General features: G+C 44.9%; 1 protein-coding gene across 1 annotated transcript in view; it reads left to right on the forward strand.

Moving 5' to 3' along the window:
* Positions 1-81: 81 nt before the first annotated feature.
* Positions 82-19,202, forward strand: part of NRBP1 (nuclear receptor binding protein 1) — a 40,386-nt gene continuing 21,265 nt past the window's right edge. Inside the window, exons 1-7 of the mRNA XM_084516060.1 lie at positions 82-230; positions 425-647; positions 14,500-14,622; positions 15,218-15,319; positions 15,412-15,501; positions 16,015-16,055; positions 17,447-17,541. Of these exons, the coding sequence (XP_084372186.1) occupies positions 441-647; positions 14,500-14,622; positions 15,218-15,319; positions 15,412-15,501; positions 16,015-16,055; positions 17,447-17,541 (658 nt within the window). The 5' untranslated portion in view covers positions 82-230; positions 425-440. The remainder of the gene's footprint in view (positions 231-424; positions 648-14,499; positions 14,623-15,217; positions 15,320-15,411; positions 15,502-16,014; positions 16,056-17,446; positions 17,542-19,202) is intronic.

The raw sequence follows: 19,202 nt of genomic DNA on the forward strand, positions 1-19,202 counted from the left end.
CGCTCCCGGCCTCTCCTGCGGTGCGCGCGCGGGCGCCCCCTATCGCGCTGTGGTACTCCGAGCCCCGCCCACCGACCAATCCGCGGAGGCGGGGGGCGCACGTCCGGGTTCTCATTGGCCGGCGGGAAAGCGGCCCCGCCCCCGACGGCGCGTTACGCAGCGCGGCGGTTGGCGGCGGCCCGTCGGCGGCGGAGTGACGCCTGGGGACCGGGAGGCGCCGGGCGAGCCCGGTAAGTGAGCGCCCCGCGCCCGCCCGCCCGCGCCGCGCCCCCCTCGGGCCGCAGCCGTCTCGGGCCCGGCGCTTCCGGCAGGCTCGGGGCGCGGCCCCGGCTGACAGGGCCGGCGGGCGCGGCTCGGTCCGACTCGCCCGGCCCGGCCCGGCCTAGCGCGACCCGGCCCGGCTGACGGCGCGTCCTGCCCGCAGGGTGTGCGGCTGCGGCATGTCGGAGGGCGAGTCCAAGCAGGTGCCGAGCGGCGGCTCCGACTCAAAGCCGGAGCCCGCGTCGTCCGGCCCGGGAATGACCTCGGTGTCTGCGCCGGTGGCTTCCGCGGCGCCCCCGGAGGAGGAGGAGGAGGAGGAAAGCGAGGACGAGTCCGAGATCCTCGAGGAGTCCCCGTGCGGCCGCTGGCAGAAGCGACGCGAGGAGGTCAGTGCCGGAGGCCGGTTCTCGGGGCTGGGCCTCGGGGTGTGCGGGGGGGAGGCCTGGGAGCTGCGGGCACGGCATCAGCGCGGGGCCCGGGCCCGCCCTGCCGGCTGCTCCCGGGCCAGCCCGAGCCCGGGCGACGACGGTCTGTCACGGCCCTCGTTGAGCGCTGCCTGCTTTTCTCCCTGTGTGTTTGTAGCGTTGAAAGCTCTTCTGAACAGGTGGTGTTGGGGCCAGCTGTTGCTGCTGCGTCGAGAGAGGGTTATTTCTAGCGTTTATACATGTGTCTTGTTTCCCAGATCTTTTGTTCTGGGGATAATGAGGACCAGTGCCTGGACAGTACTTGGCGTTCGGTAGGGAGTATGAAATGAGTGGTACGTGCTTCTAGCTGTGCGATCTCGTCTGCTTTTGAGTTACACGTTAGCTTTGGTTTGCTTTAGAGTGTTCAGTTAAGATAAAACACGACCAGTTCATGCAGACTTGTATCTTGGCTTGTCCGATTTGCCTTTACTTCTTGGTGCATGTATTGGAATTGTCCTGTACAATGACATGAGTAGATTGGATCCTCCTGGTCTGGAGCTCTTTTTTTTCCCATTCCTTGCTGTGTTCTGTTTGTCTTATTGAAGGCTGTCTTCAGAAGTTGGTTTCTGCTTTGTGTTGCTTCAGTGAAGCAAGCTCTGTAGCTGAGAAAGTCTTAATTCAAGTGCTGACGTAGTCTTAAACAAGTCAGGATGAGTATAGAAGTGTCGACGTTAACAGATAAAAATGCAGGGCAGTACGAACTTTGGCGGTGGTGAAAGAGTCATTTGTTTTGATGTAAATTTGGAGGTCAAAATAAGGTCAAGGATTCCATCAATTTCTTTACTTCTTTTTTTTTTTTTTTGCTTAAAAGCTGTTCTGGTCTTGTTAACATAAGCTAATTGCTAGCAAGGTGTAATAACAATGCGCTGTTTTTTGGTAAAGCTGTAAAACTTGGATGGGGGGAGGGATGTTCGTGTAAGGCTTTAATTCTGTTCTCCGGAATATAATCCTTACGATAACCTGAAACTATGGCTAGATTTTTTTTTTTTTAAACAATCTGTGCTGAATCAATGCACAAGGAAGGCTTGGGGAATGAATTGCAGAATCCTATTATAGTTTAGGTTGGAAGGGACCTTAAAGATCATCCAGTTCCAATCCCACCTGACATGGCCAGGGACAACTTTCAGTATAGCAGGTTGCCCAAAGCCCTGTCCACACTGGACTTGAACGCTTCCAGGAATTGGGCATCCACAGCTTCTCTGGGCAGCCTATTCCAGTGTCTCACCACCTCCGTAGTAAAAAACTTCTTTCTGTTTTCTGCTCTAAATCTTCCCTGTTCTAGTTTAAAACCATTACCCCTTTTCTTATCACTATACTCCATGACAAAGAGTTCCTACCCATTTTTCCTGTAGGTCCCCTTTAGGTATTGGAAAGTCATTATAAGGTCTCTCTCGAGCCTTCTCTTCTGTAGCCTGAACAACCCCTACACTCCCAGCTTCTCTTCACAGGAGAGGTACCCTAGCTCTTATAAAGCTAATGTTCAGTTCATGTGGTCTTTTCAGTATATTTTAAAACAGATTGATGTAGAAAGATTAGTTTCCTTCTAGTATTTTCCATACTGTCCTACATAAAAAGAAAGTTTTGGTAGGTTTAGTATTTTCTTTGGATTTCAGTTTTCCCATCTACAGACAAATAAAAGTTCACACTCAAGAAGTTCCTTAAAATTTTGCCATGAGTAAATTACTGACTTCTGTCTTGGGAATGAAGGTGACTGGTTGGTTTGAATGCAGACTATTCTTGTGTGTTAGATGTATGAGCTTTGCTCCACGTCACGGATGAAGAAAGGGCAACAGATTAACTGTTGAAGGCCACAAAATGGATTGATGACAGATCTGGAGTAAACTCAGGGTCTCTTCTTCTCAGCTTTTTATCTGTCAGGGTGTACTGTCTTCCTGCAGGAAATGCTAAACATTTATGAGTGTGTTTGTTGCACTCTGTGGTTGCCTTCAGGTGGGCCTTATGTCTCAAATATGTGCATGAAAAACATCTTCTGCTAGTGATCATGCAATTAAGTTATGTTTTGTCTCTTAATTTTACATGTAAATTTGTGGCTTGATTAGATCTGAGCTTGTAGAGTGTGATTTGTTTACTTTAAATGCATGACATCCCCCCTGCTGTCTTCAGCTTTTGGACTGAGCTGTGCCCTAGAGTAAACTTCGACCGCAGATGTTCCAGCATGAAACTTATTCTGGAATAATACCTTTGCTTTCTGAGCATCCTGGTATACCAGAGTAAAACATCTCGTGTACCAAAGTAGCGTCCTTGTAAAGCTCTGATAACGTGATCGCTCAGTCAGCACTGGTTATTCCGGTCAGTGTACCCATGCAGACAAGCTCTTACTCACCGTCTCTTTGGCAGTGAGGAGGAGTTACTCCATGAAAAAGGAATGTTGTCACCTCCCCTCCCACCAGTGATGCAATCCTGATTCAGTAGATCGCCAGTATCTTCTTTAGATGCTGAATTAAGCAGCCACTTTTGAAGCAACGTAATGTAATAGGGAGAGAAAACAGCACGTGACTGCAGAGACAGATTTTGTGCACAACGTGTGGTCTGGTATTTTCCAGATTTTAAGTTCTTTCCTCCTCAGTTTGAGTTGCATATTTGGAAATGTTAACCTTGTTTGTTTATTTTGTTTTAATAAACACACGCTCTGTGATCATCTTCCCGGAGCACAGATGACACGGAGTATGGGGGCTGTATGGGCGGGAGCACTGCGAGTCTGAGGGAACCGACTGTCACTGGAGTCTGGTGTGAACGTAAGGGTGTGAGTGCTCAGGCTATTCATTTCACGTTAGCGGATTCCGGTAGAATCAATTTTTTCCTGATCGCTTTTGCACCTTGTGTGTGCTCCCGGAGAGGCTTCCAAACGCCATCTAGTCGCAGGCCAACAGAACAGGTCTTCGTGGCCGAGTATTTCTGTTCTCGTTTCACTTCTGTTACGCTCCTAAACTGCCTTAGGGAGGTTTCTCCGCTCGGAGGGAGCTCTCCTCATGCAGCCCCGTCCCTCCACCAGCCGGGGCTTTCGGGACCAGCTCCCGCGGCGCGGGCGGCCCCGGCGGCCTGAGGGGAGCGCAGCGGGCGGGCCGGGCCCTGCGGGAGCCGCGCGGCCCTGCCCGGACTGACACCTCCCGCAGCCAATGGCGCGCGGAGAGAGGGCATTACATCACCGCCGCGTGCTCCCATTGGCTGCTCCCGGCCCCGGCTGCAGCGCCGCTGCCTGGCGGCTTCCCGGGGGTTTGCCTCGGGGCTGCGCCGCCCTGCGGCGGGCAGGGGTCGGGGTCACGGGTCAGGGGTCAGGGCCAGGGCCAGGGCCAGGGCCAGGGCCAGGGTTAGGGTTAGGGCCAGGGTTAGGGTTGGGTGAGCGCGGTCCCGGCAGGAGCGTCCCTCTGACAGAGCAGTGGAACATAAGTTACCAGAGCACTCCCTCTTCTGCACTGGACGTCTTCCCAGGCCTCCCGTTATTCATTGTGTCTTTGTGTCACTACAATGATCTAATCCCATGGGAGGCAGCAGCCTTACCCCGTGCCCAGGTTTCCGAGTACTCTGTGTCTTAGCTGGCACACCAAGCTTACTGCGTGTCCTGAGCAAATCAGCAAGTCGGTGGTGCAGGAAAGTGTTTGTTGTTGGTGCAGTCAGGTTAGCAGGATCGTGTGGTTGTTCACTCATATTTTAGGTACAGTAACCTAGTCTGAACTGTGTCAACTAGTATAACTTCAAATCTGCTTAAATGTCAATTGTAGAAAGTGGTTCTGTTAATTGATTGTAATTTTTCCTAGAGACAGGGAACTTCTGTAGCATGAAATGTGTAATAGATGTGAAAGTTTGGAGTAGTCTTTTAAAATTAAACATCACTGTGTATTATCTAAGATGCTGTTTTAACTAGATAGAGAATGCTTATCTTCCCCTAAGTTCTCTTTCTTCAGGAAAATTTAATGAATAGTGATGTGGTTAAGCTTCGTCATTCCTTAAAATAGAAAGACTAGTTCAATTGGAAGGGATCTTCAAAGGTCATCCAGTCCAACTTCCTGACCACTTCAAGGCTAACCAAAAGTTAAACCATATTAATAAGGACATTATCCAAATGCCTCTTGAACGCTAACAGGCGTGGGGCATCGACCTCCTCACTTGTAAGCCTGTTCCAGTGTTTGACCATCCTCGTGGTAAAGAATTCTTTCCTAATGTCCACTCTGAACTTCACATGGCCCAGCTTTGTGCCATTCCCTCTTGTCCTGTCATCACTTCTCAGGGAGCAGAGACTGGCACATCCCTCTGTGCTTCCCCTCCTCAGGCAGTTGCAGAGAGCAGTGAGGTTGCCTCTCAGCATTCTCTCCTTCAGACTAGACAACCCAAGTGTCCTCAGCCTCTCCTTTTAGAACATGCCTTCCAGCCTGGCTGGTAAAACCAGCTTTGTTGCCCTCAGTACTTTAACATACTTTTTATATTGTGGAGCCCAGAATTGCATACAATACTTAAGGTGAGGCTGTGCCGATACTAAATACAGTGGGAGAATCACCTCTTTGGACTGGCTAGCTATGGTTTGTTTAATGCACCCCAGAATGTGTTTATCCTCTTGGCTGCCAGGGTGCACTGCTAGCTCATGTTTAGCCTGCTGTCACCAGCATCCCCAAATCCCTTTCTGCTGAGCTGCTCTCCAGCTACTTGTCCCGCAGTCTGTACCTATGTCCAGCATTACTCCGTCCCAGCTGCAGCACCTGGCATTTACCATGTTGAACTTCATGTGGTTGCTGATTGCCCAATGCTCTAGTTTGTCTAGATCCCTTTGCAAGGCCTCTTGTCCCTCCAGGGAGTCAGCTGCACCTCCCAGTGTAGTGTCATCAGCAAACGTGCTGAGGATGCTCTCCACTCCCGCATCCAGACCATTGATAAAAACGTTGAACAGAACCAACCCTGGAACTGAGCCTGGGGGAGTGCTGCTGGTGAGCATCTGCTGCCAGTCAGACATAGCCCTGCTCGCTACGGCCCTTTGAGCTCTACTGTTGAGTCGGTTCATCACCCATACCTGAAGGGTGAAATTGCTGTTAGAGATGGTTGGTGGGGAGGGAGTGTGTGGTGATACGGCTCCTCCCATAAGGTACTTATTCTTCTGTTGGAAATACAGGAAGATACAAGAGAAGAGCTATGACCAATCTCAGCATTTTTAGGTATTTCTACTGTCCTTAAGTGCTGCAGGGACAAATGACAATCTGCTTTCTCATGCTGCTGCTGTGTGTATACATTGCACATGTTGGTCTTCAGGTGTGTTGCAAATTTAATTGCTCTCCTATCTGAGTTGAATCCCTTTCTGCAATTGTAACCATGCTTGTGGTTGCTCTCCAAACATATCCAAAGGTGAAGCTTTAGCCTTTGCAAGTGATTGAAGATGAGCTTTTAACAGGCGATTACTGTCTCCTGGAAGAGAGACGTAAAGTACCCACAGCTTGGAGTTAGTGGAATCACAGGAGGGGGAGACCGAGACCGATAGATTCTTCAGGCCCTGGCTCTCCAAGCTTGTGCTTGCCTTGGTTCCTTTTGCCTTTTCAGCCTGACAAAGCCCTCTTTTTCTGCTGTCCCTGTGTGACACTACATTTTTCTCTTTCAGTCAGCATGCATAAATAATTTATTTCTCTTAGGTTGTCCAAGTGTTTTCAGAATTATCTGCTGCATTTAGACTATGCCTCTTGGGAATAGTATTATAGAGATGGATTGTAGCAATGTACTTGAAGTACATTTTTAGACTTCTGATACTGGTAGGTATTAAACTTGAGACGTTGGTAGGAGCTTAGACTTGGTGCTTACCATCCCTGAGAATTACCCAGATCAAACAGAAAAGTTCCCCAGGTATACCTGCAGGAAGACTTGTGCTCTGCTGCAGCAGAATCTTACTTTTCAGAATTTTCAGCTTGGTATTGGTATGGAACTTGGCAAGCCCATCTTATGGGGAGGGACTTGACCATCCAAGTCTGTGAATGATTCTACAGTTTGTCACTTAATAGATATATACTGACAGATTGATTGATAGATTTAAATAGATTTAAGATTTAGATTTTGACAGATCTATTGATAGACTTCTTTCTATCTGTTTTCTGGGTAGGAAATCACTATGTGATTGACTGTGTCTTGGTACAAGCCAAGACATTTTAATACTTTGTTGACATCAAAGGTCAGTTTTTTTTTTTTTTTTTTCCTGAAAAAGACACTTTTGTCAGACTTGTCTGCTAAGGCTAAGAACTTGTGGCTGTTATTGTGAAACTGAGAGGGATTAATCAAGTTGCATTAATTTCCCCTTCAGCATTTAAATGGTTGCATTTAAAAGCCATGTGATATTTTACAAGGGTGCTTGTTGCTGTACAGCTTCAAGGTGATGAGAAATGCATATAGTAATGAGGCAATTCCTTGTAACAGTAAGTAACCTATGTAATGCTGGTGAATGGATCTGTATCATATTTTGAATGTGGGAGCAAGCAGGTTCCCTTTTAAGGTATGTATACAAGTGTGTCTGTAATAGTTATGAGAGAAGGTGTCTAGCGTATCCACATCTGCTCAGTCTTCCACTTCTGCAGGCCCCTTGTGAGGTATATTTAATTGTGGTACAGCTTTTGCTGAATGTTGCTTCATTTCTTCATACAGAAGACTTTGAGTGATGCCTGGTATTGAAAGGAAGAAAGAGAAAACAGAAGAAAGGGGGCTGGTCTCTGCTTGGATATTGCATGTGCCCTTTTCCTCAAAGATTGTACTTCTTTCCTGCAGATTCTAAAATCCAGTGATAATTTCTGGGGTGTCTGAAAGGTGATGTTTGAGCTCTGCTAACCATCAGTGACCTCAATTGAGAAAGAAATGGCCTTGTGCTTGTCTCATTGTTGTCCTGTGCTTGATGTATTACTGACTTTTCTGCAAACTCAACTGCTGGACCACATTTTGTATTATGCCACCATTTCAGTGACTTCCGAGATCCATAGATTCTTTTTTGCCTCATCCCTGAGGAAAATCTCCTGTATATAAGTGTCTGTGCATGCAGTGGTTGCTATGTTGATTGGTTCTTGTTTTCCTGTCTCTAGTATTTCCTACTGTCAGGTAAGCTAGATGAACTGTGCAGTCCTTCATAACTTCTTTTACTGTGGTGTGCAGGCTAAGGTAGGATGAAGAAGTTCAATGTGGACCTGGATATCAGGTCATGTGCAAAACTTGTGTGCCAGTATTTGAGGCAGCGTACGTTGTTCCCGTGGGTATATATGAGTTTAGTGCTTCGTTCTTGCTGTTCATTATATCCTGTTGCTGAAAGCTCAGAGTTAATACAGGTAGCACCAGTGTCTTCACTACACTGCTGTTACTGTGCTTCTCCTAATTACAGTCCTTGTTGGCATTTGGACAGAGAGTTCCCAGTTTGGTGGCTGAGTGTTACAGCTGGATTGTAATGCTTCGGCAAGCATGCTCTCCTGGTCCGTGCTAGCTCTATGGAACAATGAAGTGGTGATCTATGAGGAGTTGAACCCAGCAAGACACGAAATGAGATGCTGAGTCTACTACATCTTTATTCTATCTCCTTTGTCTTTTCAGTCCTAGTGGGAGTCTACTTTTCTATATTTAATATGGAGCCAGTTGGTGACTTTTCCATTTGGATTTACGTTTCTTTAAGGAGCCAGAATGTGGGATTCTTGGAGAGGAAATGCCGACAGACTGGGTGTTTGTATTCTGTGATGCTTGAGTCTGATTTCTCAGCTGCTGTTGTGACAGAAAAGAAGCTCACTGAGGTAGTAAAATATAAGCATCAGTCTTTCTTTTTCTATCATACCTCTGAGTTTCTTTATGTGGGAAAACGAAGTGCCATTCTCTGGAAAGGTAGCATTTTAGATGCTCTGAGCTTTGGGCTCTGCTACTGGAGAGTGGAAGGGTAGCAGAGACTTAAAGCAAACTAAACTAGTACGAGGAGGGCTGCCAACTTCTTGACAGGCTTTGGCAATGTTCCTGTATTTTTAGCTGATGGAGAAGACTAATGCCAGGATATAGTTCTTAGGATTTTACTTCACTGTTGGGAACATACTCAGAAGGAGTATGTGCACCCTTCTAACTTTTTTGTTGGCTCATTTGGGACTTCATGGAAGGAACAAACACTTGATATGTGCTTGAATGAGATGAGGGGCACTGCAGAGTGTGGAGGGAATTGAGCCTTTGTCTTGGGCCTGTTGTCTACAGACCCATTGTGTTCTTGCTTACTAACTGCAACAGACGGCTGGTAGCTTTCTTAGTGCCTCATCAGCCAGCATCATTTCTCAGTGGAGAGCAGTGGAGAGCAGGCACAGCTACAGCAGCTGCCTGCTTTTCTAACTTTCCTGGGTGGTTAGAAGTGCAATTTACAGTCCAGCTGTCTGTGACTAAGGTATAGGGTTTGCTTTGCGTTCTTAGAGAGCAGTTCTTTAGAGGAAAAAAAAAAAGTGTTCCATGTAGTTTACTGGAAGCACCAAAGCTTTCCTGTTGACAATTCTTTGTGCTGGCACATAGAGAAAAAGGAGCACGCTTGCACAGAAAGTAGTATTAAAAGATTAATAAAAAGAACACAAGTGGTGGTGATCAGGCACAGGACTTGGCTAGTGATTAATCTTGAACCCTCTCTCTCCACATTTTTGGCCCTACCCTCAACATCTCAGGTTCAAGCTGGATATCAGAAAAAGGTTTTTCACCAAGAGGGTGATCAGGCACTGGAACAGGCTCCCCAGTGATGTGGTCACAGCACAGAGCCTGCCAGAGTTAAAGAAACCTTTGGACAACACTCTGACACATGACCTGATTTATTTATTTATCTATCTATCTATCTATCTATCTATCTATCTATCTATCTATTTATTTATTTATTTATTTTTGTGGGGTCCCAGGAGTTGGACTTGATGATCCCTGTGGGTCCTCTCCAACTCGGATATTCTATGGTATCCTGAGTACTGTACCAAATTCCTCCTGTTAGATCCCAAATTGCCCATCCCTGACATTCCAAGTACTGCGTTCCTCTACACAGCATCTCCACTTGGTTTACATAATATTGCTGAAGCTGCTTCTCCTGTTGAATTGCTTAGATGGATTTTCCTTAGTGGGATGACGACTTAATCACTCACCTTTGTGGCTTTGGGAGTCCTTGGGTTCAGTGTTCAATCCATCATTGATTAGGCTACCTGATTTCCCCACTTTGTTGTGGGTCTTCAGATTATTGATGTGGTTCTTACTTCTCCTTTGAATAGCCCTTACCCAGATACTTTTCCCAAGCAGTTTGCTGAAACTTGGAGTTTATACCTCCCAAATTTTGAATTTGTAGTTGCCAAGTTGTGTTCTCCAGGGTGTTGCTATAGGCCCTTCTGTTATGCTTTTAAAATGATAATTGTAGCTTGTAATTACATCTCTGTTGCACAATCTTAGGGTGAAATCACACAGTTTGTCTGACAACGCTGTTCTCTGTGGTTGTAGTTCTGAATTCTGCTCAGGGCTTAGAGCGACCAGATATGTGTCGGTACCTGTATCGTTAGCATGAATGCCTTCTTTCCTTCCTTCCCTCCTTCCTTGGTTAGAGTACAGTCGTGTGGGCTGGCTGGGTGTTGTAGAGCCGCGTAAACAGCAGTGAACTGTGAGGCAGCAGTCCCTTCTTTTTAGACTGGATGTTCTGCTGCAGAAGAGTGGACTATGCAAGTAAGAATTAAAATAGTTTCAGTTGGAAGGGGCTTACAAAGATCAGCAAGTTCAACTGTCAGATTACTTCAGGGCTGACCCAAAGTTAAAACATACCATTAAGAGGAATATCCAAATGCCCCTTAAACATGGACAGGCATGGGGCACAACCACCTTTCTGGGAAGCTTGTTCCGGTGTCTAACTGCTCCCTTGGTAAAGAAGTGTTTGTAATGCCTGCTCTGAACCTCCCCTGATGCAGCCTTGAGCCATTCCCATGTGTCCTGTCATTAGATACCAGGGAGAAAAGATGAGCACCTCCTGCTCCTCAGGAAGTTGTAGAGAGCAATAAGAGACCAACCTCCCTTTCTCTAAGCCTAACAAACTGAGTGTTCTCAGGCTCTCCTTATAGGACACGCGTTTCAGCCCTTTTACCAGCTTTGTAGCCCTCCTCTGGACACATTAAAGTATCTTAATATCCTTTTTACATTGTGTGCCCAGAGCTGCACACAGTATTCAAGGTGAGACCTCACTAATGCTGAATACACTGGGAGAATCACCTCTTTGGACCATCTGGCTGCTGTGTGCTTAGTGCACCCCAGAATACAGTTTCCCCTTTTGGCTGCCAGGGTGCACTCCTGGCTCATATTGAGCCTGCTATCAGCCAGCACTGCTTTCCAGCTGCTCATCTCCCAGTCTGTACTTACCTCCAGTGTTATTCCATCCCAAGTGCAGAATTCAGTGTTTGTTCTTGTTAATTTCATGCTGTTGCTCCAATTTACCTAGATCCCCCTGCAAGGCCTCTCTTCCCTTGTGAGTCAACAGCACCTCATGGTGTAGTATTGTCTGTGTGCCACCAGCTGGCTCATGGCCAACCTGTCATCCACCAGGACCCCCAGGTCTTTCCCACAGAGCTCCTCTCCAGCAGGTCATCCCCCAGCCTGTACTGATACATGTGGTTGTTCCTTCCCAGGTGCAGGACTCTACACTTGCTCTTGTTAAACCTCATTTGGTTTCTTCCTGCCCAGGTCTCCAGCTTGTCCAGGTCTCGCTGAATGGCAGCACAGCCTTCTGGTGTGTCGGCCACTCCTTCCAGCTTTGTGTCATCGGCATACTTGCTGAGGGCAGACACTATTCCCTCATCAAGGTTGTCGATGAAGATGTTCAACAAGATTAGACACAGCACTGACCCCTGGGGAAAACAGCTAGTCACAGGCCTCCAGCCGGACTCTGCGCCAATCACCAGCCTCTGAGCTCAGACAGTCAGCCAATTCTCAACCCAGCTTACTGCCCACTCATCCACCCCACACTTTCTCAGCTTTGCCAGCAGGATATCATGGGAGACAGCATCAAAAGCCTTGCTAAAGTCAAGGTAGATGATATCTACCGCTCTCCCCCCCCCCCCCATCTCCCCAGCTGGTGATGCCATCATAGAAGGCAATGAGTTTGGTCGAGCACGACTTCCCCTTGGTGAATCCATGCTGACTACTCCCCATAACCTTCTTCTCTTCCAAATGCTTGGAGATGGCCTCCAGAACAAGCTGTTGCAACACCTTTCCAGGGACGGAGGTGAGACTGACTGGCCTTGTAGTTGCCCAGATCCTTCTTGAAGACCGGAGTGACACTGGCTATCCTCCAGTCCTCAGGCACCTCTCCTGTTCTCCAGGACCCTTCAAAGATAGTCGATCAGAAGATCACTGAAAATTAAACAAGTTAAAATAGTCCCAAGTTACTCAAAAGTCATCCAGGAAGTTTTGGTAAAGCAAGGACTAACTGTAACATTGCTTCTAATTGTGACATGTTAAGCTTGTAGCTTTCCATCAATCACTGATAGCTGCTTGGAGGCAATAGCTGTCCGTAACTGTCAGGAAAGTACAGGACAAATGCCAGAACATGCTTTGTGAGGACTTAAGATTCTATTTTGCTGAGCATGGAGAGGGATGTGTAGCAGTGATTTGGCAACCAGAGTGAAGGATGAATTTGCTTTAGCCTTTCCAGTTGTCTGTCTGCATTTTTTCCCCTCTTACTCTTCTGTCCTCCTTACTCTACCGTTGAATCTTCTCTTGAATTGAGAGTTACGCTCAGTGTTGTGCTATGGATTTGGTGTCTTGAGTCATGTTTGATAGTCTAGAATATGCCTATGAGTCATGGAAATTATTCATATTTGGTAAGCTTGCCCAGAAATAGAAGAAGTTATGATAAATAATAAATCTGTATCTGCTGGCTGTACTATCAAGGCAGATTTCAAGTACTTGTCAATACTTGAGGGCTTCAGTAACCCAGTAAAGTGAGAAGCTCTTTGAATAGACAGCAAGTATGATGAAAGAAGAGAATATAGAGGAATGCATGGGCATTGAGTGTGGGTAGTCATGGCTGTATCTTGTCCCTACAATACTAACACTTAAATGCTTTCTGTTGGCTGGGGTCTTATTTAAACTTTTCTGAAGTTAAAGCCTTTCATCACTCAACTTTATTAATTGTACTGGGAGTTCTTGTACTATGTCATGCCTGAGAGATTTCTCATACTGAAAACTGAAGGAATGAATGTTGTCGTTAAATAGTCTTTCAGCCTTTAACAATGGAACATAACAGGCCTGACCTACTATTCTGATGTCAGTATCAGTGTGTATATAGGGAAAATCACTTTCTTATGATAAATATCATGAGTATCTCCTTGAATAAAATGTTAGAACTTTCACCCCTCAGTTATACAGGAGGCAAAGGGTAGGAGGGGAATAGGGTCATAAGCTGCTTGTCTCCTGTGATTGTTTTTAACAGTTACTTTCTGCAGCTCAGGTTGTCTTTATGTAATTATGGTCTGTGCTCTTTATTCCTATCTGTGTCATGCAAGTGCATCTGGTCTTTATCACAGTAATTTACAGCTCAGTTTACTGAGCAATCTGTGTCACTCCAACTACACCGTTCTTGTAATCATTTATCACAACAGTAAGTCATCTGCAGTTTGAGAAAATTGAATATCATTAGGCCTGTTATGATTCTTTTGGAAGATCTCCAAAAAACCCAACCTAAATTGATTGTCGGTCTGTCTAAATTATCAAGCTACTGATGAAGTATCCAGTGAGCAGATGTGTGTAATGCAAACTTTTAAAGTTGGTGTTGTACACTAGTGAAATTAATACCTTAATGGACTCTTTTTTTTTTTTTTTTCATGCACAATTCTTAAGTGTACATGTTTTGTTGGTGTGTTAGTCCTTCTGATCACACTTGTCTTCGGAGCTCAAGTTTCGGTTATTATTAGCATGACCAACAAGTTCTTTGGTACCCCCGTCCTCCATCAAAATTTCTTCATTAAAAAAAAAAAAAAAGCCTTAGATTTTTGTGTATCAGTGTGATCAGCTGGGTGCACTGAGTCTGTACCCAGTCTACTGAAGTTGAAAGTACTGTTCATTGGAAATTTGTTTCCTTTTTATATTAGTATTGTGTTATCAGTAGTCATTTCCTATAGTATAGTGCTTTATTCATGTAAGTTTTGTGGATGGCAGAACACTTGCATCAATTCATCATTAATGTAATACTGTAGCTGAAACTGAGTACCTTTGGTTGCGTAAAAGCAGCTGCCAAGAGGAAAAGAATTTTTGAGGAAGCCCTTGTGTATGTTGAGAATTTCCCAGCGAATGTGGGATGCTGATGGGGTGAAGGAAGAAAAGGTGAGACAATTTTAATAGGAAAAGCTGTGAGATGGCCAAAGCTTCAAGGAGGTAATATATGTAGAAGGTGAGTCTGGAATGCTAGGCAAATCTCTGTATTGACTTTTACTTCAACGGGAGAATTGGATCAGTTGGAAGTGAAGCTATTCTAGGTATGTGGCCAGCTGATGGTGAACTGAAGATTTTTTGTGTGTGTGGTAAAATAAAATACAGATATAAAACATAAATTAACGCATTATAGCCAAAAGGAGGCTTTCACTAGACCAGCTGTGTATGAGGCCTAGATCGTGCTTATCTTTGGGTATGTCCCGTTCCTGAAGTGCCTGTGGACAATCCTGTCCTGGAATGCTCATTTAGTTAAAAGCTGATGAACAACGTTTGTAATACTGAAATGAAGGGTGCATAGTAATGATCTAGTCTTGCTAGCTTAGATCTCATACCTGTTTCCATCCTTTCCATACAGGTGAATCAACGCAATGTCCCAGGGATTGATAGTGCCTACCTGGCCATGGATACAGAGGAAGGTGTGGAAGTGGTTTGGAATGAGGTTCAGTTTTCTGAGCGGAAGAACTTTAAGCTTCAGGAGGTATGTTGACATGTTTCCCAACAAAATGTGTGAAACACCACAGAATCGTTAAGGTTGGAAGCAACCTCTGGAGTTCATCTGGTATAATCTCCCCTGTTCAAACAGGGGTGCTTAGAGCAGGATGCCCAGGGCCGTGTCCATATGGCTTTTGAAGATTTCCAAGGAGGGAAACTCAACTACCTTTCTTGTCAACCTATTGCAGTGCTCTGTCACCTCTACAGTAAAAACACATTGCACCAGGGTGACAGGTCTTGCATTAGGGTGTAATTATAGATACTGATTCATGTGGGTTATTGGCTGTGTCTGTAACTCTTCTCTACTTCCTTAAACATAGCAAAAACGAAGCCTGATTTCTGAAGAAAACATGACTGAAACTGTTGCTGCACTACATCTAGAGGCTTTTGTGTTGGTTGAGTCTTGGTGATCAAACAATGCAGTATAAGATGAAATCAGATGCTGATTCTTGTTGGCATAGGAGCTTGATGTGTTGTTTTGTGTATTGTGTTGTTTAAGGGGACCCAGACCTGAGAAGCAAGTAAGGTGTGGGCTGATGTGGTCTTTGATGTAACATGACTTTGATTTTCTGGTGTTGTAGGAGAAAGTTAAAGCAGTGTTTGACAACTTAATTCAACTGGAACATCTGAACATTGTAAAGTTTCACAAATACTGGGCTGATGTGAAGGAGAATAAGGCCAGGGTAAGTAAAGCAAGCAGTCTGTTGGGTTTTCTTGCTGTATATCCTGTGGGTAATTAGTGAGGCAGAAGGTAATATTTCATATTATCCCACAGGTGATCTTCATCACTGAATATATGTCTTCAGGGAGCTTGAAACAGTTCCTGAAGAAGACAAAGAAAAACCACAAAACTATGAATGAAAAGGTAACTCTTTTTTCCTATGTGCCTATTTTCACTTGGTGTCTTCAGCCTCTAGGAAGGTCCCTCAGCAGAGGATCCTAATGAGAAGAAAAGCTGGTGATAACGTCTGAAATTTTTTCTTGTTACTGTAAGCCAGTTTAGTTGCAAGTTTTCTAAGATACCTGATCTGTATTGCTTTCTTTGTTTCCTGTAGTTCTGCAGCTTCATATGTATATTGTGATAGCTTCTCCTGTTCTGCGTATGCATGCAGGAAAGAGGGAAGGGTTCTATGCATGAGAGGAGTTAGAAGGGAGGAGGCATGATTTGTAACTCCTGTCAAAAATGCAAAAGCTAAACAGAGCACAAGAATACTGATTCATAAAGTTTTTACTTCTTGCACACCTTTACTGGATATAAGCTAAGATACCACTGATTGGAGGGTATATTCCTTCATTTGAATGAGCTTTGAATCACATAAGTATGGATTAGTTCCCCTTCCTTGAATGATTTTTATCCTTTTTGTGCCTGTGTTTATAGGCCTGGAAGCGATGGTGTACCCAGATCCTCTCTGCTCTCAGGTACGTAAGTTACTGATCTTGAGATCTAGCCATTTGTTTAAGCATCACATTTCTTGTGCTAGAATAGTAAAAGTAGTCTATATACATGCTGCTAAATGTTAGCAAACTTCATGGAATAGAGCTTGGAGAGCACTTTCAATCATCCAGCCTGAATCTTATCCCAGTTGTAGTCTGTAGAGCGTCAGCTGCACTTTATACAACAATTCCAGACTCTTCAGTTAGATAATACTGAAGCTTCTACAATGAAGAAACTGGTGCAGTAGGGTTTGGATCCCAATGGTTGTGACCGGTATGATAGTGACTGTACAAGATAAGCATCAGGGAGCCTTCCCATGTATGCAGATGCAGCTTTATAACCTGGCTCTAACCACGGCCAAGAGAATGTTGCAAAGAAGTCTCAAAGAAATCAATTCCATATGACTGGAGCATGGAAAAGTTTCTTAATCTTGGTAGGCTGCAGCTGTGTAGCATGTGATGTATTCATAATCATTGTGGTGTGATATTAATAGGAGTATATATGAATCTGTACATTTCTTGATGATGCATATCATCTGCAGCCTTCCTAGCACAATCTGGTTGAACAGAATCTGGAGTTCTTTTGTTTTTGTCTTAAAGACACTTCCCTACCTGAGCCAGAGATGGTGTGGCTAATAACAGCCTTGGAAAAACAATAACCCGGATGTCAGAGCAAGGCTTGCACTCCATAGAGAAAATTCTGTTGCCATTTAGCCAAGTATAGCTGCTGAGGGATATCTGGTGTTCTAATAAGCTTTTGAGAGCTGACGGTCTTTATCTGTGCTGGCTGCTAAAATAAAACAAGGCAGAGTGAAATGCAAAACTAACCTCAAACTGTACCTGGGGCCCCAGCACTGAGAAGTTTTAATTGTGCATGCTAGAAAACATGACCGATCGTGTTTGTGCACCACTGAACACCGTTTTTGATATCCTATGATTAGGGGCAGAATAAGGTTCTGTTCTTTTGGTATTTTAATACCTGTTATAATAATAAATAAATTTAATAATAAAAAATAACCTGTTTAACTCCCATCTAGCAATATTGAGGTGTATGATGCAGATCTGGTACCCCGGGTTTTGTAAGAACTGGTCAGAATGGTCAGAAGAAGCTTTCTTTACTTTCCTTCTGCCAATTCTGGAGGTTGTTAGTAAGAGAGAATTGCTTAATTTTAATTATTCTATACTAGGCTAGAGGTTGATGTACAGTCACTGAATTTGTACCTCCCTGCTATTGTAAATCCCTGGCATGCACCCTTTGCCCTCTTATTCTCTTCTCATGATGATGTTCTGATGTATCTCAGGGAAGGGATGAAGGGAGGGATTCCTGCTTCAGCCTGGGGTAGTCCCCTGACCAGTGCTCTGTTCTGAATCTCTAGCTACCTCCACTCCTGTGATCCCCCAATCATCCATGGCAATCTGACCTGCGATACCATCTTTATTCAGCACAACGGATTGATCAAAATTGGGTCAGGTAAGGCTTACTGGAGGTGTCCATTCCTCTTTGAGGCAAACTGCTAAACTAGAACAGGACATCTAATCCATTTGAGGCTATCTGGCATAATAGGCATGTATGCATATGCTCCTCCACCTCTGCGTCATTTGGGCCAGAGATTGGCAATAGAATACACTCCTGGACCGCCTTTAAGCACAGGAAAGACTGTTACTGAATGCTGTTTTCCATGTCAACCCATACCTTTTTGATCTCAGAGGAACTTCCAAGTTTTGCATGCACATTATCCTTCTTATCCTTGGATTCATATATGCTCTGCCCTTTTTTATTTTGTTACCTCCTCTCCCTCCCCCCAGTGTTAATACACATGGAGTTTGCCTGTCAGTGTTGTGAAGCTTTGAGAGCTGTCTGGAGAGCTGCGTCCACTGAGGTCACATGAATGTTTCTTTTACCAAAAAGTGTATGAAGGTTATAGAATCTAGTCTTGGCATTTCATCTAGCATCATTCACTTTAGCTTGGACTTCAGGATGCTAGCTTGTGTTGTGCCTGTTTAGCAAAGACATGCCCTGTTTGGGCAGCTGCTCGTGCTGAAATGCTTTATTTCAGAAGTAGGAAGTATTTTTCTCTAGAGATGCAGTGCCTCCTTGCTTAGTCTGTTTTTATTTCTTTTTCCTCATCTGTTGCTCTTGTATCTTTAGGAATGTTTGCAGTTCTGGATGCATTCTCTGGTACCTTGATGTACCCTTTCAAATGACAGCTACCAGTTGTCCAGCTCTACTGCAAATATTCTCAAAGCTGAGGAGTGTGCACTGGCCATCCTGTAGGATTTCATCTGTGTGCATTCTTGGTTTTAATGTAGATAGTGTACAGGAAAGAATGCTCTGCTTCACCTGTCATTTAAAAGTAGTTTCTCTTCATAAACTGCACAACTCTGTAGTTTTTCTTTCAATCAAAGGACGCTTACTCTGTCTTGTTCCGGATTTGGGGTCTTTGTTCTCTATAACAACCTTCTGATATATGCTTGTATCCGGGGAGTGTGGGTCGTGGCAGAAGGATTAATCATCCGCCTGTAAACTTGATGACATCTTGTTCTTCATGCAGGCTGATGATATCACAGGGTTCACTTGATCATTTTTTTTCTGAAGTTGTCCAGGTGGGGGGGGGGGGTTCAGGAGTTGCACATATCTGATACCTGTCCGCTGGTAAACACAGCTGGCTCCCTGGCATCCAATTCAGGTCGTTTATGGCAAGTCTGTTGTAGGCTTTACTCAAGAAGTACGTAAGAGATTCTTCCCTTTCTAGTTGAGTTTAAAAGTATTATACAGCTGGAATCTTTCTGACTGATAGCCAACGCTTTATAAAAGTAAACCACTTCAAGCTGGTATCTAGGGCTGTGGCTTTTTACCAGAGAGTAGTTCTGCAGATCAGCAAACATGGCATTCTCATGAGCATTTAGACTCTCAGTGGTGCCGTTAAGAGACTGTCTAGAAAGGTGGTTCATTGAGCATGGATCACAGATAGTTGCCTCAGCAGTTACATGTTTGCCTACTCCCTCTGATCTCATAGATCTTTGCTTCTAGTAGGCATGGTAGAAGGAACAGAGGCAGTTGGACTGATGTGCCTCTATCAAGGAGTAGTAGGTGTCCGTACATTTTAACAGCTGTATCCTCAGCAAGACTAT

This window comes from Aythya ferina (assembly GCF_964211825.1).
Source record: "Aythya ferina genome assembly, chromosome: 3".
Classification (NCBI taxonomy): Eukaryota; Metazoa; Chordata; class Aves; order Anseriformes; family Anatidae; genus Aythya; species Aythya ferina.